The 24,928-nt window shown below is 41.2% G+C and overlaps 1 protein-coding gene and 1 pseudogene across 2 annotated transcripts; both read right to left on the reverse strand.

Moving 5' to 3' along the window:
* Positions 1 to 6: 6 nt before the first annotated feature.
* Positions 7 to 5,019, reverse strand: LOC117556910 (tripartite motif-containing protein 35-like). Of its 2 annotated transcripts, XM_034232506.1 has the most exons (3): positions 4,675 to 4,780; positions 2,903 to 2,933; positions 7 to 924 (listed from the first exon to the last, which is right to left on the reverse strand). In XM_034232506.1, the coding sequence occupies exon 3, from the start codon at positions 905 to 907 to the stop codon at positions 122 to 124; it is 786 nt and encodes a 261-aa protein (XP_034088397.1). In that variant the 5' UTR covers positions 908 to 924; positions 2,903 to 2,933; positions 4,675 to 4,780; the 3' UTR covers positions 7 to 121. The 2 variants fall into 2 exon arrangements, with proteins under 2 accessions (XP_034088397.1, XP_034088396.1); XM_034232505.1 differs by lacking the exons at positions 2,903 to 2,933; positions 4,675 to 4,780 and adding an exon at positions 4,963 to 5,019.
* Positions 5,020 to 6,761: 1,742 nt separating this feature from the next.
* On the reverse strand, positions 6,762 to 15,244 carry LOC117556903 (annotated as a pseudogene).
* Positions 15,245 to 24,928: the final 9,684 nt, after the last annotated feature.

Consider the following 24,928-nt stretch of genomic DNA (forward strand, 5'->3'; position numbering starts at 1 on the left):
GACAGGAAGAGGAATGGATTAGCCGTGTTTGGGTCCAGGATGAGAGGAGAGTAGGACACCATGTCCTTCATCTTGTTCCAGATGTTGAAGCTGAGGTTGCCCAGGTGTTTGGCCTGGTCTATCAGAGCTCCTGAGGGCAGCTGTGGATCCTCCAGCAGGGGCGCTGCAGCCTCTCCACTGCAGCCTTGTAGTTGTGCAGGAAGGAGACGTCTTCAGCTCTCAGCTCCTCCTCTGTGGCTCTGACTGTGAGTGAAAGAGCTGCTATCTCTCTGCTCAGAGCCTCCATCTTCTCCTCCATCATCTTCCTCTTCTGCTCCTCTTCCTCCCTCAGTGCAGCCATCCTGGCCTCCTCTTCCTCTTCTAGGAACTGGTGAAGCTTCTTAAACTGCTGCTTAATCTGCGTCTCTGTGTGTTGAGCCTGGACCTTCATGTGTCCTGCTGTTTGATCAAACTCCACTTTAACTTCTTCAAAGATCTCCAGTATCTCCTGAAAGCGCTGCAGAGACTTCTGGAGCTCCTCTCTGAGATCCTGAGCAGCTTCATCGATGGGTCTGATTCTGTGGTTGGTGTGTGCTTTTGAATCTCTGCAGACGAGACACACTGGCTGCTGATGGTCCAGACAGAAGAGTCTGAGTTTCAAAGAGTGCAGACTGCAGAGAGCCTCTGGAGGTCTCTGACCTCTCTCCAATAAGAAGGTCTCACACAGGTTCTTTAAAGCCAGGTTACAGGGAGGTTCTCCTCTTGAAGATTTTCTCTTACAAACTGGACACTCCTTTACTTCTTTACCATCCCACCAGTTCTGTAGACAGGCTTTACAGAAGCTGTGGCTACAGGACAGAAGAACAGGATCTCTGAAGACTTCTTGACAGACCGGACAGCAGAGATCTTCCTCTAACCTGGAAGCCATGTTGTCTCTGAGTGAAGCTGAAACACAGCAGACAGGAATTAGTCAGTCATGGCTCCGTCCAAAAGGCTGATTCATTGCAGGTATAAAGGTTGTAGTGGAGGGGTTAAAAGTATGTGGCACATGTGTTTCAAAATGTGAAGCCATTTAACTCTAGGAAACTGTCCTCAATGAATGAATGACTTAATATTTCAGGCATTTATCAAACCATGACGTTATGAAACATTAACTCTTTTAAAGAAATGTGTTCAGTGCAATAAAATACAACACACCTTTAAGATTAAGATTTAGATCACTTTTAGATTCAGTTCTTCACTCTGGTGTTATTAACAATTATAGAAAGACACGCACATACAAACAGGACCTATGGAGAGGTGTCAAAGCAAGCAGTTTTTGGTTTGGTGCCTTGCTCAAAGTCAAACTAGCTCCTCTCCAGCTATTTTACATTACATTTTCATTTGCTGATCCTTTTATCCAAAGTGATTTACAATTAGTGCAAAACCATAGAGAATCAAGCTCTGAATAACAAGGAAAGTGCAGATATATTCACTTCAAGCAAGTCATACCATTGTAAGTGCTGAATGTGTTACAAGGCCTAAGCCAGGGTGTCAAAGGTAGGCTACTAGCTAATGGCTAAGTTAGCTCAAGGTTTAGCTAAGGCAATTTATCATGGGCATACAGGCTAATGTACTATACTTAAGGGGAGACACTTAAAGTGAATACAGTAATATGTGTATCTAATAACGTCATCACAATCGCCACATTGATATGCAAATTAGGCGTTAACTAGGCCTATTAAAATGGGCTAATTTGCATGCAGTTACCAAGGCAGTGCAGGTGAAAATGATGAAAAAAATATATATAAATATATCGTATCACAACTTCCCCAGATAGTTACTTACGTCAAGTCAGTATTTTCCCCCGAAATGTTATGTTTAAATGCAGATTAGCTTTAAATCTAGATGAATTCAGACATGGTAGTAAAACGAACACCATTTATATGTGTTTTTTGGAAGTTTTATTTCCGTTAGAGTGAAAGAAAACATGGGAGCAAAATAGACCAAAATAACAAGAACATGAAAAAACGATCTTTTTGCCTGTAATGTCCTTAAACAGTAACTTCATAATTTTGATTGTTGGCTGCTCATTTAATAACTATTCATTTGACTAGTTTGTTGTCTGCTCTTGTGCGTAGTGAATACTAAAGAAGACCATTGTCTCTGTGTTAGCTGATTATTTTGTAGAATTTTGCTGAGTATTAAACAATTGCGTGAGTTTGAGGGTATTAAAATAAATTGGTCAGTAAGTCAGAGATGTGCAACTATATTTAACTTTTTGTTTTAAAACATTTTTTTATAAATGATTATGGGAGGTGCCCTTTTTCTCACTTGAGCTCCCGCCCCCCAAAATGTCTGTGCACGTCCCTGTTCAAATCAATAGGCACGCAATGACTCTAAATAATAATGATCACGCACCAAACACACGATTAAAACTAAAGTAACCCTGGTTTGAAAATGTAAGAAGTAGAAAGTTCAGGTATTTGTGTTCAAAATGTAAGAAGTGAAAGTAAAAAGTCGTCAGAAAAATAAGTAGTGGAGTAAGTACCGAATCTGTAACAGTAACAAAAGTATTTGTAGGCTACTCCACTACTTCCCAACCTCTGCTCGGAGCAAAGTCTGCTTCAGAAACCGAGACAAGCAGCTCCAGTCCCGGAACCAACAGAATGACCCGCTCTTTAAGAACCAGTCGGTGTCGCTGCGGCTCAGACACATGGATTTATTAAGTTTGGAAAAACTTGCGTTGCGGTTATTTTTGCGGTTTATGGTCGATTAAAATACACGAGGTCTTTGCTTGCAGATGCAGAGTATGGACGTCTTTGTGCTATATACATAGCCTACTTGTAAATACTGTCGTAGCTTCCTCCTGTTTTTCTTTTAAGCCACTTAAATGCCTTAAACAGACATTTTTAACTCGTTTTCTTTCCTTTATATTACTTACAGTTGAAGATTTGCTTGGCCTCCGATGGTTTTAGATCAGGGGTACTCAAATACAAATCTTAAAGGTCCAAAATAAATGTTTCAATAAGACAAAGGTCCGTTTATTACGGTCATTCAAACTTTATTAAACAATTGCAACAAGATTCTAACACGAGGTTGCAAAAAACAAAAATAATCTGTATGCAGCCGTTTTCATGTTATTGTGTCTGTGCTTGACCCCTCAGAGTCGCAGTGTAAGAGCTGCCACAGTTATGAATAAAGGCAGCTGCACCCTCTTTCATTCAGCATTCCCATTATTGCTTTATAAATGTCTTGCCCCCTTGTGCGTCCACTGAGGTTCGTCAGGCCCAACCACATCTTCAACAAACTCCCCCTTTGCCTCATCATAACAACTCACAAAACACCAGCAACTGAGGCATTGTCAGTGGTGTCAGTGGCCTCACCCACAGCTAAGGAAATGCACTGTGCATTTTTTATTCCATCACAAAGCTGATGAATCAAATCACCAGCCAGTATTTATGTTCTTCTGGTTGCTGTGGAATCTGAGAGGGGGATTTGCTTGATTTGACCTGTTATTTCCTCTTTTTGTTTGCCTTCAACATGGTGTCCATCACTTCAGTCATGCATTCTTTTATACTGCAGTTATTATCCAGTGGAGAGTCCTTACCTACTGGCCTAGTCAATCAAAGTGGTTACTTTTTTTTTGGCTGGGCAGTGTAGTTTTACACAACGTTCTGATTGACTTCTCAGGACTTAAAAACAGTTTTTTTTTTGGGGCAGACCCCCACAAAGAAAAAAATTATATTTACACACGTAAGGTCATCCATCTTAATAGTTGTGTATGCTCATCCGTGAGCAGAGCATCAAGTTTGGCATGTCTATTACAGCTGAATGCGGCGAGTTACCATCTTGGTCAGCAAAACGCCTCACAAACGTATTAAGATGCTACAGCTTTAGTGCGTTTGATTCAATGCTGAGTACAGCCAAACTAACAGTCTCTTCTCTGTCAGTGTAGACCGCAAAATACCTCATTCCTTTCAGTGCTTGGGTCCGAATGCTTCTCGTTTTGCGCCGTCCAGTTAAAAATGAAATCGCCGCAAATCGTATGTCCACGCTCGCGCCAGGACCGGGGAGGGGTTACATGAGTGCATCTTGTGCTGCATTCACTTGCACTCGGACATTAGAGACTTTCTCTCATAAAGTCGATGAGCCACCAACTTTTCTTCAAAACAAAGCTGCCAACTGGGGTGGTCAGCTGGGGTGGCAAGGCCTATTTTTTAGGGCTGTTCAGTTGCCACCCCGGTAGGTGAAACTAGCTACTAGCTACAGTACAGATGCGAACTAGATGAGCTGTTAACTCTCGCTCTGAATTTTTTTTTTTTTAATTCTCGCTCTGACTTAGACAGGTTGATGGAAAGAGACACACACATTTTTCCCACCCGCAGTCCGCGAAGACCCGCCCTACTGTGCCTCTGATTCGCAGATGTTTGGGTGGAAAAAACGCTGACTGGATGCTGAATGTGATTGGACCAAGCGTTGACACCACACAGGTGGAACAACAGTTGGAACAGTCAGACATGCAGAGCGCTGTTTGCAGTGGACCATAGCGGAGAATTTTGACTCGTTGCGAATGCGTTGTGGCGATGGATGTCCTCACATATAATACGAGAGATAATACATATGAAAAGTATAATTTGCTCAGAGTCCGGAGACAGTGTGTGGTTCGGTCCGGATCCGGACCGGAGTCCGTAGTTTGTGAGGATGCCTGGTTTTAGATGATGATTTATGCGGAAGTGTTCGCTAAAAATAAATAACACACTTTACACACGCACAAAGAAAAGCATGGGAGCCTGCCTGCAGAAGCCAGTCTCAAGACACCTCACTTTCCAAACAGGAAATGCACGCAAATACAAAATAAAATCGTACTGACACGTATTATGTATACATACATATATATATATATATATATATATATATATATATATATATATATATATATATATATATATATTAGCTGTACAACTTTACGAATATAATAGTTTTTTATGGACAAAACTTTACCATTCATCTCGTCCAACTGATCTTGCAGCTGTCACTCCTCGGCTCTTGGTAGTTCAGCATTTATCAAACCTGGCAACTCTGGGCTTCCTTGCAGCTGTCAATCAAAGTCCAGTGGCTCCGCCCCCAAAGTGCCAGAAACTTTTCACGCGCGCATAGACAGACTCCGCGAGGCTGACACTCCCGCGAGCGAGCGAGCAAGAGGGCTGTCTCTCTCGCGAGCGGAGCGCAGAGCCGCTCGCGGGCACAGAGCCGCTCGCGGGGGGTTTAATCTGCGCGCGAGGGTCATTTTATGCGCGTGTAATAAAGCACATTTTCCGCTCGTGAGTAGCTTGTTTTTACGCGCTAGAATATTGACCCAAATCTGACTCCATACATACCCCCCCAAATGCAGACACTTATACGTGCACGGTTGTGGCATGACCACCAAAACAGAAAGATATTGACACAAGATGTGTGCAAAACGTATTTGGTTTCTTATCCATGTGAACATGATTTAAGTGGACCTAACATCCTCTCCGGGAAGATTTTTTTAAGCATCAATCTGGTGCACTTTGAGAGCAACATGGAGAGATCTGGATACATCTCTCAACACCCATATGAAACAGAACTGTAAGCAGATTTTATTTTTATTTATGGATATTTTAAAGCCTTGGGATCCCCCAGTCAGAGCTGGTTGATGTCGCCAGGGAAAAGAAAGTTTGGGGTTCTCTGCTGGAACTGCTACCCCCGCGACCCGACCACGGATAAGCGGGAGAAGATGGATGGATGAATGGATATTTTACAAATCACACCCCTTTTAAATTGTATTCTTGTTTATTAATTTAAAAAATGGTTTACTGTCATATCGTACTTTATACCTGTTTTTCATCTATTCTCTTATTTTTTTACAAACTACAATGATCATATAATAAAGGTGTGCCTTTACCTCCACTGAGCTGAGGTTATCAGAGCCGCACAGTCTTTCAGGAGAGAGCTCTCTAAAGCTCTCCCCCTGCGACACAGTACATTCCAATGTTAACAAAAGCACACAGAAGCTGTGTACGTTTTTTAGGGAGTTTGATTTATTTAAATTAACACAAATACAAATTAAAACCTATAATGCACACTAAAACCATTATTTCAAAAAAAGAACAATTTCACATAAACCTCTGGTTTGACTGGGACTGGGGGCAGTTCAACTGATTTTTTGGTGGGGGGTGCGCCATAGTTTATGGGCGCTATACGCAATATAGGCGTAGTTCTGTTAGTATAAGATAATACGATGTACTTTGTTGATCCAAAATTGGGAAATTGTGTTCTTATGAAATTCGCCTAAGGCTAAGCTAACGTTGTATATGCTCTGACCGTCCACACTCACAACAACGGCCTACAGACATAAATAAAGCAGCGACTGTATTCTCCATGACATAGACTGTCTGTGTTTGTACTTGTTTAACTTTTGTTCTAGTTTCTGAACAGATATGAGGAGCTGTGAGCTTGAGTGCTAACAGCTAACGGCTGATGTTGGTTTTCTGTGGTTCGCATTGAAGATGACGTCACGGCTCCGCCAACACTGCGTTACTTATAGTTACTGCCCCAGCTACTAAACTGTAATGGAAACGCAGCATAAAGTGAGCCTGGCCTAAACAAGGTCCTAACTATACCGTACTAAGCCGAGCGAAGGGCCCTGCAATGGAAAGGCGCCATAAGTGCTGGGAACTAAGTACGGCAAGTACTTGGCGTGAAAACAGGTCTATTTGATCCTATGCTTCTTATAAAGGAGGGTGAACTCGGTGTTGAATAAAGACAAGAAAAAGGCAGTTAGTTCGATGGCACCTTTATTAAACTGTCACACTCACTTCAAGTCGCGCTGGATGACCACGGGTAAAAAACAATGCAAAGAGTCCGCCTGCAGGGAAACATGAACGCCTGCCGTCAGTTAAAGCTCTCATAACGTCCCAGTGGTCTTTAAACTTCTGTTTCTGCGTCGCACCCGACAAGAAACATCTTCCTGAGGAGATTCGTCTGGTGTCAGAATCCGCTGGTTTACTGAAACAACCCCGAACTCGTCAGCTCCACAAGTCAGAGCCGAGAAAGGGTCGGGCTAGAATAACTATCTAGAAGCTTTAGAACATGAGAGATTCTGGAACACTGGATACACAAAAACAAGCAAATATTTCATTACAATGTTATTCTAGACAAAAATTAACTTCAGGAACACTTTAATTAAATAATATACACCAACCCAACAACTGAGCTGACAACTTCATTTGCAAAATTAAGACACAAGATTTTAGAAAAGGCAAGTAAGTGGGTCTATTTAAGTTACTATCTAATTGTCAAAAAGTTGAATAAGAACTCTTATTAACAATAATTATAAATCAACACATTGAACATATGAAGGCACAACTTGGACACAATAATTTGGAGGCAGGTTAAAAAGGCAGAAAGTAAATAAGTGCCCGATGAGGTGAATACAGTGATCACATTAAATGATCTAACTCTAGCATTTGTGTTATACTGTGTTCCAGATTTAAGAATTCTCTCAAGTGTTTCTAGAATGTTCAGGACAGAGTTCTAGAACCCTAGTCTCAGGCGTTCCTCAGGGTTTCTCTCTAGTCTAGAACATGGTGGACTTGATGTCCTGCGTGAAGAGGGTTCCAAAGTTCAGGTCTCTGGTCATCAGCTCGTCCTCCACGTTCTCCAGCGCCCACTTGTGTTCCACGATCTCCAGCGCCTCCCACTCACTCTGAGAGAACAAACAGATAAACAATACAGGTCTGTTTTACTCTGAGGAAATGTCCACTTTAAAAAAAACTCCTATTATGCTATTTTTATATCAAAATATATAAAAAACATGTCTATGATGTGTTTTTTGCTCAAAATACCAAACAGATCATGCATTTTAGACATCCCTCATATCGCTCTGTTTCAGCCCTGTTAGAGAAACGCTGATCTGGGTCCTTTGCTTGAAAGAAAAAATAGGAGATGGAGCTAATGCCTGCTCAGAATTCTAAGAGATACTCAGCTAAATGTGATTAAACGCCATATCATGTTCCAAACCACATCAAGGATTATTTCTGAAACAGTATGGAGCTCAAATGCTTTTTCTCTCTCAGGTTTACCACAAGGTGAGTTCCTTTTTTTATTTCCTGCATTTTTACACATACTCTCTCCAGTACAGGTTAGCTCTGAGTGTTAGCGATGCTTGCTAATGTAAACACAGACCATATCATGTCCAAAACACGTCACGCATTGTTTCTGATAGCAACTTTCTGCAGTGGGTCCACATTTCCGATATTACGTCATATCGGACGCAAATCTGGATCAGCTCCGTTGTTCCCCCGTTTTTAGAGATTTGGGTACGGAGGAAAAGAGAGAGGGTTTTATTTTCTGACGCTGCGTGAGTTCCCTGACACACGGGGACACATGGTGATGTATAAAAGACATCAAAAAGTGCATTTTGTATAATAGGTGACCTTTAATAATAATAATACTACATGTTACTTATATAGCACTTTTCCTGGTGCTTTAAGCGCTTTACAAGCAAGTAAAGAAATAACAACAAAAGTAAAAAAGTGCTAAGCTAGGTGGAATAGGGGTGAGTGGATTAGGAGTTGAAGGCAAGAGTGAAAAGGTGAGTTTTGAGGGCTTTTTTAAATTTGAGATTTAATCTGAATGTTTGGCTGATCTACATTTATAAATTGACCAGGATCTGACACATCAAAAGTTATTTAATAATATACCAACAAATATCAAAAGGGATTTCCCGGATACTTTCATTTTCAAGGTTAACTTCTATTAGATAATGTGCATAAAGCTGTTGTGGACCATCACACAAAAAATCACTCAAATGATTCCTTGGATAATAATACTACTCAAACTAATAAACGTATACATTTAAATAGCACCTCTCTTAAAAACAAAGCTACAAATGGATTTACAAGAATGAAAAGTCTCTACATTTCAACTGGATGAAGCGACAAGGCTCCTGAGCTGTAGAGAAAAAGACTGGACCAAGCTAATGGCGTTAATAGTTTTTTATTTATTAAGAAATCTCACCTTAAAAGCCTTGTTGGGGTCAGGAGGCATCGCCATGGCAGCACCTGTCATCTGGTCCTGCATGATCCGCGACTGGTCAGCAGCTGAAGAGTTAACATCATATTCAATCAATGGAATCAAGCGGACAAACTCTCATCTCTGAACTGTGTTACTCTGACATTATGGCAGCTTTGAACACCAGCTGTGATCCACTGGACTTCAACTGTAACACTTTTTAAAATCAAGACAACCTTCACATTCTATAATGACCGATAAAATATGTCTCCAAGTGTAGGACTCTTTTCATACAGATGTGAAACTCCACAGTCGTGGCGCCAGAGAGGGATCAGACCAAGCCCCCAGGAAGCGCCGAACAGTCGTTGTGTCCGAACGGCGGTACTGCAACTTCCGTATCAGTCCGTGACGTCACCCGGCCCAGAAAGACTTTTCCCCATTGACTAACATGGGGAAAGAGGCGTCTGTAAATCGGTGGATAATTTTTTTTTAACTAAATAAACGACCCGGTATGAACTATTTTATAGCCCTTATTAAAATCATTCGGTCCTTAAAGTTGTAAAAATGCACTAAAAGCCGAATCTAGATTTATTTTTTCTCCATTCCTTCTAGTGAGCGAGAGTGGGAGCTCGGGGGGCGGGGCTTAAGGGGCGCATGCTCTGTGAGCGCACATACGGGTTCTTCTGCTCTGGCAGCCAGGCATGATGGGTAATCTGTGACGTTTCACTCTCTTAAAAGTTGGGCCATTTCGCCTTCCTGCGCCAATGAGCAGCTCTCATAGGAAAGAACGAGACCCCGCCTCCCACGCTGTATCCAGTTCTTATTATACATCCATGGGTGAGACTCACCGTTGTCTTGTCCCAGGATGAGGCTGTACATGCTCCTCAGGCCAAACACATTCAGGAAGTACCAGGACGCTGAGCTCACCCTGCAGATTCATATTAAAAAACAGCACATTTTAAAACAAATACAGGCAAAATACTTAAGCCTTGAAATATGGACACACAGGCAATTGTTATGAAAATGTCTGTTTATTGTTGGCCATTTTAATTGAACTTATAGTTATTGAACTTCATTTAATTTGAGATTTCCCCCCCAAAGGTTAAAAGTCATAGTGACACTTTATGACGGAGGCAGTTTTGTGACTAGCTGTCCACTCACTCAAATATAATATATAAAATGATACCTGTCTATGTTTATGGGTCGCCATTAAAAAAAACTAGATTTCAATAAAACTGTCACTCCTGTTTTCTTTTTGATGTAAGAGAAATAGCTCCTAATATAAATACATCACTGTAGAAGCTCTGTTTTATATTAATCATATACATGTATTTTATTATCCTGAGGACAGTGTATTTAAGAATAAAAGGTTAAAATAATGCTAAAAAAAACCACAAAAATATTAAATAAATATGTATAAATGAATATATTTCAATGAATACAGTGGTGTATAAGTATTAACAAAGATATTAATGGTAGAAAACGGATTATTTTGAGTAAGTTTACTGTTTGTCTGAACTGTCAGGATTGTAAGATATTGTTGGTGAATGTCTGAGATGTGTTCATGGTCTGCTGAGGAGCGTCGGTGTGTTTTTACCAGGAGGCGTCCAGGGACAGCAGGTCGATTCCTCTCTGTAACATCGGCTTGAACCTCAGAGTCAGAGGGAACGGCACCTTGGCTGCAAGACAACAACAACAACAATCACAAACAAACAGGAATAGGGTTGGGGTTATTTAATTTGACTTTAAGTCCCAAAGAAGAATAAGTTAGAGCGACTTTAGCTTCTGTGCTGTGATCGGCCCCAAAATTGGCGATCGGAACATCCCTAGTGTTTTCTTAAAAACTCAAAATATTTTAAACAGTCTGACTTTTTCTTTTTAAATAAGCTTTGAACATGTGAATCAAAAAAGTTGTATCTTTAATAAAAAAAGGGTTAAAAAGCTAACCAGTGTTAATGGTGTTATAGCAGGGGTGGGGAACCTCCGGCCCCCGGGCCGTATACGGCCCGCGAGACCATTTGGTACGGCCCTCGAGGTAATTTATAAACACACGCAAAAAGAAAAAAATGTAAGAAATCTAGACCGCAAAATAATTAAACAAGCGAGTGCCTTTTTTTCCTGGCCAAGGTCAGGGTCCTTGAACACAACACGAGCCTAACGTGTCATCATGTGGTATATGTCTCGTCTGACAGAGGTGTAGTTCTGACGGAGAGCACCAGAACGCGACTCCGGCACTTCAGAAATGTCAGTGCCCATAAGGAGCCGTACACATGCCACAGTTTTTGCGTGGCTGTGTCTTTAGTTGTAAGCCCAGTGGCGATCTGTTCATCTGTCATACTGATCATACAGTCAATAACTTTGTTGTTATTAGCATCTGGTTAGCTAGCTATGCTAACGAATATAAGAAGCTTTTTCTCCAACCAGTGAGGTAGGCACATCTTTATATGATCATTATAGTTATCAAAAAACAAGAGAATAAAGTAAACAGGTATAAAATACTATATTACAGTAAAAAAAAAGTTGTTATTAATAAACAAGAATACAGTTTGAAAGGAGAGTGATTTGTAAAATATCCATAAAGAAAAAGTTAATCTGCTTACAGTTCTGTTTCATCTGGGTGTTGAGAGATGTTTCCATAGATCTCTTAATGTTGCTCTCAAAGTGCACCAGATTGATGCTTTCAACTTCAACATTTTAAAATCTTCCTGGGGGAACATGCCTGGATGCATAACCCCCCTAGAGGAGGTTAGGCCCCCCCGAATCTAAATACATTTGCACACATCTTGTGTCCATATCTTTCTGTTTTGGCGGTCATGCCACATCGTGCTCGTGAATGCATGCGCGAGTCATGGTGAGATATCTGGATTCAGAGGTTGCTCTTTCTTTGCACAGCATGAAAGAAAGGCCAAATTAATGGGCTGTGATTTTGGTGTGTTTAAGCAGAGGTCAATCATTTGTACGGCCCCCTGAGGATGTTGGAAAAATTGAGAGGAAAAAGGTTCCAACCCCTGTGTTAAAGGGTTAATGACTAACAGCTGGAGAACTCACTTATGACGAACCCAGAGAAGGCCCCAGTTGATCCAGCCGCCGATCACAATCATGGGCAGCACGTTGGTCAGGTTCCCCTTCATCATGTCCGTCAGCATGGCTGGTGTCTAAAAACCAAATACACACACATTTATAATAGACATAAACTACATTTAGATAATGGCTGAAGTGCTCATGTCAATTAATACAAAAAATGAAAATGAAATACAAACAAAGAAACTGCCTTAGCGAAAGGATCAAATCCAAAACAGTTTCCTTTTTTTAAGTTCGGGAAAACAGAAATGAAAAGTATATATTAACACACGGAAAATAAATTGAAATTAAAACTTATTATACTTCCTGCCTCGGGCAAAAATTAAGTGTGTGACACCTTAAGGCAAGATCAAATCTGTAAATCGTAGGACAAACACACACACCACACACACACACACAACACACACACACACACACACACACACACACACACACACACACACACACACACACAACACACACACACCACACACACACACACACACACACACACACACACACACACACACACACACACACACACACACACACACACACACACACACACACACACACACACACACACACACACACACACACACACACAACACACACACACACACACACACACACACACACCTGTCATGGGGTTCTTGGGGACAACCTTCCTCTTGACCTTCTTGAAGAAGCCGGTCTCTGCGTCGTTGAAGTAATGTTTCCTCATGGCGAAAGACTGCAGCAGAGAAACATGTTTACACACAACAGATCAGAGCCTTTCGATGTATTCACTCACAGTAAGTCCTTTAGGATCTCATTTAAATGTTTATTATGGTACATTTAGCAAATACCAACCTATATAACTTTAAAGAGAATTTTAACATTCTTTAACCTGCCAGTGATTATATGTGTTACTGGGTTTTAATTTGAAAAGACAAAACATGAGTACAAACCTCAAAAATATGGAAAGTAGTTAATGTAACTAATAAAAGAAAAACTATTATAATACATCAAGTTTAACGTCTATCATACAGCTCAAAATGACGCTGTCGTTTTTGGGTCTATATTTTTTTTTATAGAGAAATTGTAGAGTTTCTAATTGGCGTTTTAACTTTTGAAAGAAATATTACTATACGATTACAAGTAGTAAAGACAGCATTAGCACTAAATGTATATGATTTTAAATTCCTGATTCCTAGAGATTGTGTGCTTACCTGTTTGGGAATATACTTTCCATTTTCTCTGAGGACGCGGCTGCGCAGGAGCACCTGGCTGAACACAAACACAAACAAAAATACACATTAGTCCACGAGCAAATTCTCAAGCATCAATCCAAACATTCGAAAAATGAAGTTTATTATAACTTCAAAGTCACTGACTTGTTGCTGCCAAACGAACTATACTTCTGTATGACTGCTATAACACTTTTGAATTGACTCACCACCCTTTTTGTTGTTGTTACGAAACTTTCGGATTATTCTTATTATTCTCATATAGACATATAGGGAACATACACACCTTACTTAAGCAAACACATAGTAATTGATGGCAATATCGTTTTTTGTATGATCATGTATGACAACTTGACTTTCTGTTAAACACTTTGTCTGTTTACTCTTGGTAAACAGACAAAGAATAAACAAATTGTTTTAATTAAAATGATCCCTCACCTGTCAGACACCTGCTCCAGGTCGATCTTCTTGTCGCTGTGCAGCAGCTGCGTGACGTAGTGACGGATGATCCCCACGAAGAAGGTGATGAAGACGATGGGCAGGACGACCCACATCCGAATGCTGGAGTCCAGCAGGAGCTCTGGACCGGCCATCGCTCTCTGTTCAACCAGCCGACCGTAGAAAGACAGGGAGACGCTCTGAAAGAGAGAACACCCCATCAAATATACATTACAACAGACTTAATGTCACAATGTTTTATATTTCATATATCCATTACATTACATGCTTTATCCAAAGTGACTTACATACATTCGGTACTGTGGGCAATCCCCAAAGGAGCAATTTGGGGTGAAGTGTCTTGCCCAGGGACACAACGACATGCTGACTGCAGTTAAGATCAGCGCACTAACCCACTGAGCCACAACCTTCCATAATGATAATGTCAGGAGCAGTGCAGGACCAGAGCACTCTGAAGTGGCCCAGTGTTCTCCACTCTCCTGTTGATCTGTGGTGTGGTATAAACCAGAGTCTATGGTCTTAGACACTCTGGCTCTGATCACACCAGTGCAGTTTATACAGAGATATAGTACAGTTTATACAGAGGTATCAGCAGGGGCTTGAACCTGTGACCTTCTGATCACAGACACAGTGGATTAGTGAAGTGAGCTATAGCCTAGGTTACAGCTAACACATGTACTGTGTCTTCTGCTGCTGCAACAAGAATGACTTAATATGGTATCATTTAGGTAGGCTACATCTAACTTACTATAACTACACAACGTCGAACATTGGATTCAGTGACACAAGTGCTGCCAGAACAATATAGAAATCATATAAACTGACCATATCAATACATATTGATATTATAACAAGATGTATATCATTCTGAAATGAGCCTGCATTATGTGTACTCTTACTTTTCATACCTGTAGTGTATTCGGATGCCTATATTTCTGTTTTTAAACGTAAGGTAGCTTAAGGTTTTGAATGAACGACTTTCAGTTGTATCAGTGAAAGATCTTTTGACACATTAACCGACCTGTTACAGGCAGCAGAGGACATGACGAGCAGCTAACGGCTAACCAAAACAAAACACCAGGACACCATTTAAGCTCCTGTCGTAGCTTTTAACACAATGAAAATAATCTCGTCTAACATCCTACTGACACATGCCCCAACTTCATTAAACAACAACCAGCTGATGTTAGAATTAGCGGCTGTGTCACCGAATATATAGTTAGCTAAAGACGGCTAACTATGCTAAAGCTAACCTAGTTCCTCTTTGAATGAGTGTTTCTACAAATCGTTTGTTTCCATGACAGCACGGTTTATGTTGCAGACGTTGGGGGACAGATATTTGCTGTTGATATTTGAAAAGAGGTGTTCATAATTAACGTAAACTTACCACATTTATGAACTTTGTGAAAGAGCAACGCGACACACGTTCGACAGTTTTAAAACACGACGAAGGACTTCCGGTTCGACCGGAAACAGTGGATTCGATGTAGTGGTAAAATCTATGGGTAAAATCAAATGTATGTTTTTTAAGTTTTGTATGCAATCATAAAATAAGAGTAACAAATACGACGTTTAAAATATAGCAAATACATTTTAAAGTGCAAGGAGTGGTTTCAATTAAGGATTAAAACACCTCATCAGTGGCGGAATAGCTAAACTCAGAGCCATATAATATGGCTCTGCTCCGTTCACTCCAATGGACCACTTGACCGAGCGTCAGACATGCCCGCCGGCAAGCTTCAACGCACACTGCGCCGCGTGTAAGCTCCGTTATGCATTGCATTTTCCATCAGATGCTAATTATTGTTTTTTAAAAGTTTTTTTCGGCTCAAGAAGCATTTTCTGACAAAGGAACATTTCATCTTGAAATCAACACATACCTGTTTTTTACTGGACAGAAAGAGGATGAAAAGATGAAACAAATGTAATTGAACAGTCACTATAATGTTATATTAAATGATAATACAAGTACCTCAAACTATAACACCATATATTATTTATAATTATAAAACGGATAAGTCAAATCAAGCAATCTGATTGGTTCTTAGCCGTGATATAATGAGCGTATATCACGGGTAGAATTATAGTTACTTTTCACAAGTCAGTATCCCTCCGCGAAAAAGCTACACCCGTTACAACTGTTACATTACGTCCGATACGAAACGGACTAACTAACAAAGCTTAAGATGGAAACATTTAAGGTTAACTTGGACCTCTGGGGGGGCCTTACTATGGAGGAGTGGATTGAGCAGTGCCTATCTCCAGAAAAAAAAAGCACCTAAACGACGACATGCAGAGCTACGTGAAGAGCAGGCCGACCAACTGGAAAAAAACCGAAACGAACAGAACACCGTGAAGCACACAAAATGGGTGGCTAAGTGCTTTGAAGACTGGTGTCAGGATAAAGCTGTGGTCATAGACTTTCAGACGTCGAAAAACAGCAGCTCAATAACATGTTGAGAGATTTCTATGCAACTGTCAAATAATAATAGCCAAATAATCGATCAACGCTGTCTGTCGCCAGCTAGCTGTTACAGTACGTCCACAAGGTTCCGTTGCGTGCTTCAACAGAGACGCTTCCCATTGACTTTGAATGGGGGACGTCAAGCTTTGCCGAACTGCATTGTGGTTCCGTTGCGTCACTTTGCCTCCGTTCCTCGCTTCGAAAGTTGAGAAAAGTTCAATTTTTCAAGCGCAGACGGAAGCGCAAGCCAATCAAATTGCGTGCTTGTGTGTCGGGTCGGGAGATTCATGTGATTGGTTGTTGGTCGCACGCCAGACACGCCCACCGGCAAGCTTCAACGCGACGGAACCGTGTGGACGTACCGTTAGTGTTGTTGCATAGCAACCACCTCGCACTGTTTTGTGTAGAAGGCAACGGAGGGACTATTTTATTTTGAACATCATTATTTACTAATAATATTTAAATTGGAGCGTATTTTTCTTTCATATTGCCATAGTTGGTAACCGTTTTATAACGCTTCGCATCGGGCCGATCAACGGCCCGAACAACAGCCCTTAACTGTGATATAATGACCATATACCACGGCCTGTCGTGAGCTATTGCTTAAATAGTTTTCTGCCTTTCTCGTCACTGCTCGACTCTATTGGCTAGCGCTCCAACACATTGTACGTGATAGGCTAAGGGGCGGGACATCTCTAAGCGGTTGACCAATCACAACAGAGCCAGCTAACCAATCAGAGGAGACTGGGCTCTGGTTTCAGACAGAGGGTGAAAAGAGGTGCTGCAGCACAGGCAGTATGAGAAAAATAAAGAGCTTTTTGAACATTAAAGCATGGAGACATGTCAGAGAGACACTACATACTGATATACACCTGCACATCAGCAGGAGAGGACTCTTTAAAGTAGAGACACTACATACTGATATACACCTGCACATCAGCAGGAGAGGACTCTTTAAAGTAGAGACACTACATACTGATAAACACCTGAAAATGATAGGCCCTCTTTTTAAAAGAAAATAAGAACACACTCTCACCATAAGGTGACAACACAGAGCTGACAATATATAAACAAAATGGAAAATCCTACTGTGTATCAAACGTATGGAAATGTTATGAATGTTTTGTTTCTGGTGTTTCAAGCAGCCAATGAATTTCACAAATGTTTCTATATGAACACTTACTTTAGTAATGTTATCCATCACATTTTCAAAGTACTCCATTGCAAGTTAAAGTCCTTAATATTGTTAATTAAGTAGAGGTATTAGATTCAAAATATACTATATAATATAAATAAAGTAAGTACATAATATGCGGGATGGCCCATTTTGGATAAAATATAAAGATTATAATAATACATGTTACTTTGTTGCAGATGATAAAGGTGGAGCTGATATAGAGAATTATCGTCCAGGAACTTTTACCACAAAATTATATTTTATTTAATGGACTTACTGATAGTTTTTTTAAAGTTAAATATTCCCCTGTTAAGTTTGTGCTTTAGAAAAGTGAGAACATATTTGATTTCAAGGAATTTCAAACATTTTCAGGGAAAGTTACAGAGAAAATATAAAATATTTGAAATAGGTATTTCCTTTGACTTCTTTCTATACTTCACAGCAGTGGTTCTCAACTGGTCAGGCCTCGGGACCCACTTGTCAATAGATCGCGATCCGAACATATAAATTACGCATTCTGGTACACTCTGAGAAGAAAATAAATAAATCTATTACTACCCGACATTTTAATAATATTTTATGTCATTGTTTGTGTTTCACTTTGTTCTGAAGCTGAACTTGCTGCTCCTCACAGAGAGAAGAGCAAAGAGGAGAGAGTCTGTGTGAATTACTTTAAATTGTGGGTAAGGGTAGATAGCCCCCATTGTTCTGTGACCTGTCAATCATCAATCCGGGGGTCATATTTCATGATATGAAATGAATTTTTCTTCACTCAGGTCCCACTCGAAACGGGTCCGCGTCCCACTTTTGGGTCGCGACCCACCAGTTGAGAACCACTGCTTTACAGCAGGCCCAGCTTCATTTTGAACTTCTACTCCACTTTAACACATCTTAGTTCACTTTTCAAGTCTCATACAATACTCACTTTCATATCTCCTGTGTCCGGTGCCTTGCTTAAGGGCACCACGGCCAAGGAGGTGAGACCTCTCCAAATAGCAGTTGGAGAGGTCTCGACTAACTCCCCTTTTGTGTATTTGCAGCTCTCAACATGCCCAGACGTTTAATACTTTTCGCCTCATTCTGAAAGAAAGAGGTGAAATGTGCTAAGGTGACGGCCATCTTGGTGACGTGTGTTGTGTGAGACCAGAGATGTAGTTCATGGAGTGGTTTCACACAAAATAAGTGTTACTTCACAGTTTTACCACAAACCTTTTTTTTTCTTGACTTGCAAAATTATCTTTTAAATTGACAAACATCATATGTGAGTTGAGTCACGAGTCCGAGTTCGAGTCCGCGCCAATCAGTGCGCAAGTCGACTCTCTCTCTCGAGTGCCGATTTTCGGGACTCGAGTACTCCGTCTCTGCTATCAGCTGACGCCAACAGGCAGGAGCAGGGAGACACAACACTGAGAGCAGCCAAAGGTTTCAGGCCTGATCTCAGCGAGGTCAAACTGATAAACTGGGTCAAAGTTATGGGCCGAGGAAAATGTTTCCCCAACACCCCCCACACGAGTGACAATCCAGGGAGCGGACATTGAGATTGTGAAATCCTACAAATACCTGGGTGTTCATCTGAACAATAAACTGGGCTGGACTGATAATTCTGCTGCTCTGTACAAGAAGGGACAGAGCAGACTCTTTCTGCTGAGGAGACTGAGGTCTTTCGGGGTGTAGGGGGCACTCCTTCAGACATTTTATGACTCTGTTGTGGCATCAGCCATCTTCTATGGTGTGGTCTGCTGGGGCTGCAGCATCTCGGCTGCTGACAGGAAGAGACTGAACAGACTGGTAAGGAAGGCCAGCTTTGTGCCCAATGTCTCACTGAGAGATATTCACAGCTCCTTCCTTCCTGCAGCGGTCAGACTGTATAACCCTCATGGTCCCTGGTAGACCCCCACACATATAACAACAAAGACTATGACACCTCTTGTTGTGCAATACCAATTATGTGCAATATATACATATGCCGTAAATAGCTGTTAGAACTGTTACAGGATGTGTATTTTGTAAATTGTGTAATTTTTGTATCTTTAGTATTTTTGTATGCATCCTTCTTGGTCTTTGGCTCTTTTCTTGCTGTAACAAATTCAAATGTCCCCTCTGTGGGACGAACTGTTTCTGATTCTGATACTGATTGTTTGAGATAAGTTGAGTTATTTTTCAATCGCCTCACGCAATGTTTTTTAAATGTCTTATTATTAAACCATTATTCAAGTCCCATTGAGAATGAATCATCCAATGGAGCCCTGGTCAAGACATGGGCAACTGTGTTTCCTAACAAACTAGCCTACATGCAAACATTTGAACATGCAAAACAAACACACTGCTTTTACGATGACACCCACATACACTTTGAAACAAACATGCAGTATCAGCTGTATGCAAAGGACGAAAAGGGGAACAGACCAAAGATGGACTGATGAATTCATTGGAAGAGTCAGCAGGAAGTCAATGAAAGCCACATAACTTTGAATATGTATATGTGATCCTTCCCTTTACCTCCGTTTCCTTCTTTTGCCATTCGTGCTTCAGTGTAATGTGGCTCTTGGATATGTGTTGGGACAATACTGAATGTACTTTTCCAATATCAGAGTAACATGATAACAAAGGCCCAACTGTAGCTGTGTACATAACAGGATGTATGATTACCTAGAAGAGCATCAGGACTGTTTTAGGCATATGAAAGTGATTAACATGATGATTCAGCCTCTATGGAGATAGACATATGACTGTTATGTTTATTGCTTACGTGGGTCTTAGCTAATCTGAACCAAGCATTTGAACCGGTATACATGTATCTTGTGACTGGCCGGGTAACTCCCTCTCTTGTATATCAGCGTGTGAAGGACACTGTTCAGGAACTAGTTGAACTAAATGCTCTGTATGTGATGACTACTTCCATTCTTGAGAGGATAATAAATACATGGATCCTGAGGTTGAAGCTCAAGCCTGGTAACGAGTGATATTTTTCTAACAAGTTGCATTGATGACCTTTTTGACCACACAGGTTGCAAAAATATCCTATCGTCTTTTCCAAACCACTATTCCTTAACTTCTGAGTTAAACATCATTGGGTTAAGAGGAAAATGCAAAGGAGAATACATCAGGACTCAGGAAAAGACAACTGCGGTGCAAAGAGAATCTGACTGCACTTACATTAGGCTGTGAATGATTGGCCAGCGGATGTTATTGATGTGCGTCTGCCATGAGGAAACAGTAGATTACCATAAGCGCATGTAGATACTTTGCTCTTTGTGGTGATGATTTATAAACATGAACAACAGTATTAAAATATATACAACATTTTCTCCTTTCATTTCTAAAAGGGTGGTCGAGTGTATCCTCAACTAAAGGAGATTATAAAGGAAGCACTGAAGCTCTTTTCCTATCATCAGAATCTGATCAGCTCTCTCACGTCTGACACTGAGGAACTTCTGAGTCATTTCACTCCGTTAGGAACCTTCCCAAGACCCCAGGAAGTGCGCCGGCCGCTGAAGGACATTTTCGTGGTGGCTGCATTGACAAACAGTTGTAATTTGGTTTTCCTGCTGTGTATCACCAGACCTACGCCCATATTTCTCTATTTGTCTTTCCTTGTAAATGCATGTAAGTAAATAGGCCTGATATAAAAAAGCTGTCAGTTCCATATCCACTTTGCATTAAGTCGAAAGTGCAGCTAACTAACGCATAATGTTAGTTAATGTTTAACCTAATGTATAATATAAAAAGCTGCACATCTCCAGTCTCTGTCCAAAAGAGAGGAACAGGGAAGAGACAAGGATGGAAAAGGTTCTTCTGATCATCATCGCTCTTTCAGGCAAGAGTTTTATATATTTGATTTAAAATACTGCATGTTGTCCCATTAGCAATTGTTAGTACTTTCTATTTTGGTTTCCGTCTGACAATTACTTAAGTTCTTTAATTTACAGTTTAACTTTAATGTAATTTGGAGAAGTCGGTTCAGTAATTGATATTGAATCTAATCAAAGTGTCTGTGTCTCTGCAGGGCTGAGCGCTGTCTCCTCACATGCTGAACGTCAGTACCATTTTGTTTCTGAAGCAAAGACCATGTCTGAAGCACAGAGATACTGCAGAGAGAAACACACAGACCTGGCCACTGTAGACAGCGAGGAGGTTGTGAAGCTCCTGAACGACAAGTTAGATCCAAACAAACTCAGCGAACACGGAAACATTTATGTGAGTTCACTTTTTGTCTTTTCATTCATCATGCTGGTGACGGGTTTTAGCTTTAAAATCGGACCCTACTTAAAACACTTATAACTTAACTGAAGTGTAAAATGTCCACAGATAGCTGAAGCTTTTGGTGTACTTAAATAAACTTCTGTATGTATTTTTAGGAATTATTACAGTAAAAAACTGTTGAAAAAATGGGAACAAATCTTGTCATTTACATTTATTTTGCAATTTGATGTGAAGGTAAAGAAAAGTAATTGTAAAATCATTAATAAAGTTTAGAAGGATCAGACAGATAGGCAGTATGAAGGATGTAAATGAGAGTTGATGTTGATGTGTGACGCTTTAAAAGCTACACTGAACACAAATATAAACGCAACACTTTTGTTTTTGCTCTCATTTTTCATGAGATGAACTCAAAGATCTAAAACATTTTCTATATACACAAAATAACCATTTCTCTCAAATATTGTTCACAAATCTGAAAAAATCTGTAATAGTGAGCACTTCTCCTTTGCCGAGATAATCCATCCCACCTCACAGGCGTGGCATATCAAGATGTTGATTAGACAGCATGATTATTGCACAGGTGTGCCTTAGGCTGGCCACAATAAAAGGCCACTCTGAAACGTGCAGTTTTGCTTTATTCTGGGGGGGGTCCGAAAACCAGTCAGTATCTGGTGTGACCACCATTTGCCTCACACAGTGCAACACATCTCCTTCGCATAGAGTTGATCAGGTTGTTGATTGTGGCCTGTGGAATGTTGGTCCACTCCTCTTCAATGGCTGTGCGAAGTTGCTGGATATTGGCAGGAACTGGAACACGCTGTCGTATACACCGATCCAGAGCATCCCAAACATGCTCAATGGGTGACATGTCCGGTGAGTATGCTGGCCATGCAAGAACTGGGATGTTTTCAGCCTCCAGGAATTGTGTACAGATCCTTGCAACATGGGGCCGTGCATTATCATGCTGCAACATGAGGTGATGGTCGTGGATGAATGGCACAACAATGGGCCTCAGGATCTCGTCACGGTATCTCTGTGCATTCACAATGCCATCAATAAAATGCACCTGTGTTCGTCGTCCATAACATACGCCTGCCCATACCATAACCCCACCACCACCATGGGCCACTCGATTCACAACATTGACATCAGAAAACCGCTCACCCACACGACGCCACACACGCTGTCTGCCATCTGCCCTGAACAGTGAAAACCGGGATTCATCCGTGAAGAGAACACCTCTCCAACGTGCCAGACGCCATCGAATGTGAGCATTTGCCCACTCAAGTCGGTTACGACGACGAACCGGAGTCAGGTCGAGACCCCGATGAGGACGACGAGCATGCAGATGAGCTTCCCTGAGACGGTTTCTGACAGTTTGTGCAGAAATTCTTTGGTTATGCAAACCGATTGTTGCAGCAGCTGTCCGAGTGGCTGGTCTCAGACGATCTTGGAGGTGAACATGCTGGATGTGGAGGTCCTGGGCTGGTGTGGTTACACGTGGTCTGCGGTTGTGAGGCCGGTTGGATGTACTGCCAAATTCTCTGAAACACCTTTGGAGACGGTTTATGGTTAGAGAAATGAACATTCAATTCACGGGCAACAGCTCTGGTGGACATTCCTGCTGTCAGCATGCCAATTGCACGCTCCCTCAAAACTTGCGACATCTGTGGCATTGCACTGTGGCATTTGTGCTCTGAACATTTCAGAGTGGCCTTTTATTGTGTCCAGCCTAAGGCACACCTGTGCAATAATCATGCTGTCTAATCAGCATCTTGATATGCCACACCTGTGAGGTGGGATGGATTATCTCGGCAAAGGAGAAGTGCTCACTATCACAGATTTTTTCAGATTTGTGAACAATATTTGAGAGAAATGGTTATTTTGTGTATATAGAAAATGTTTTAGATCTTTGAGTTCATCTCATGAAAAATGGGAGCAAAAAAAAGTGTTGCATTTATATTTTCGTTCAGTGTAGTTACGATCATTTTGATAGAAGATAGAGAATGTGATGCTTTTCCTTGTTAAATATGGTTATGAATTTAATATATTTAGGGTTTTTACTATTGAATGTATTTGCTTGGCCAGTGGGAGATAATAATAACATGTTGGCTTTTGCTGACTTTTGATTAAAATTAAATTATCAATAAAAAAATTACCTTTACTGAAATTTCATACAAAAAATGGGTTTCTTTATTTGCATCATAATTATAATACGTTTTTGTCGCATTATATCTTCAAATAAGTTATGTTGAAAATATAAACAGGCCGTGCCTTTCACACCTAGGCCTTCAGTAGTGTCTACCTGAATTAATCCAGGAGTGCCAGAATGGCTTTAGTCTTGGAGCTGTTTAATTGAAAGAAGTTATGCTTCATCCACACCGTTATCTCCTCCAGGCATGTGGTTATTGTGGATGATGGCAGAGTGCGGAGGGGGTTGGGTTTGTTCTGATGTAGAGCTGTGTGTCATCAGCATAGCAATGGAACGATATTCCATGCCGGCTGATGACACGACCAAGGGGGGACATGTATATGGTGAAAAGCGAGGGGCCGAGGACTGATCCTTGAGGGACACCACAGGTCACAGAGTGTGTTTGTGATTTTGCCGCTCCCAAGGTGACGTGCTCAGTCCTCCCGGGGAAATATGAGGAGAACCAGTTTAGGGCAGGCTCGGAGAGTCCAACTGTCGAGTGAAGACGATGGAAGTAGAATGTCATGGTCGACGGTTTTGTCAAATACTGCAGTTAGATCCAGGAGGATGAGGAGAGATGGAGATCCGGTGTCAGCTGTCATCAGCAGGTCGTTGGTCACCCTGACTAAGGCAGTTTCTGTACTGTGGCCCTGGCGGAAACCAGACTGGAATTTTTCAAAGAGGTTATTGAGTTTGAGATGTTCCTGAATCTGAATGGCAATTACTTTCTCCAGCACCTTTGATAGAAATGGCAGGTTGGAGATGGGTCTGTAATTAGCAAGGACTACAGGGTCTAAGGTGGGTTTTTTGAGTGGTTTGATGACAGAGGCTTTTAATGGGGATGGAACGTGAAAAGACTGGATGGAGTGGTTTATCACTGAAGTGATCAGGGGACTTATGGCACCAATGTTGACCAGGGCTGTGGGAAAGGGGTCCAGGGCCCATGTGGAGGGTTTCATCTTTTTGATCATGGCCTTAACTTCATGCTGCGAGATGTCAATGAAGCAGGGGGTTGACGGTCAGGACTGGCAGAGCAGCGGAGTTTGAGAGGAGAGAGCGGATGTGTGGGAAAAAATAACGACTCGTGTTTTCTGCTATATCCTGACATAGATGAGATAAAATATGATTAAAAGAAAATGTAAACTAAT

The sequence above is a fragment of the Gymnodraco acuticeps genome, unplaced genomic scaffold, assembly GCF_902827175.1.
Source record: "Gymnodraco acuticeps unplaced genomic scaffold, fGymAcu1.1, whole genome shotgun sequence".
Lineage (NCBI taxonomy): Eukaryota > Metazoa > Chordata > Actinopteri > Perciformes > Bathydraconidae > Gymnodraco > Gymnodraco acuticeps.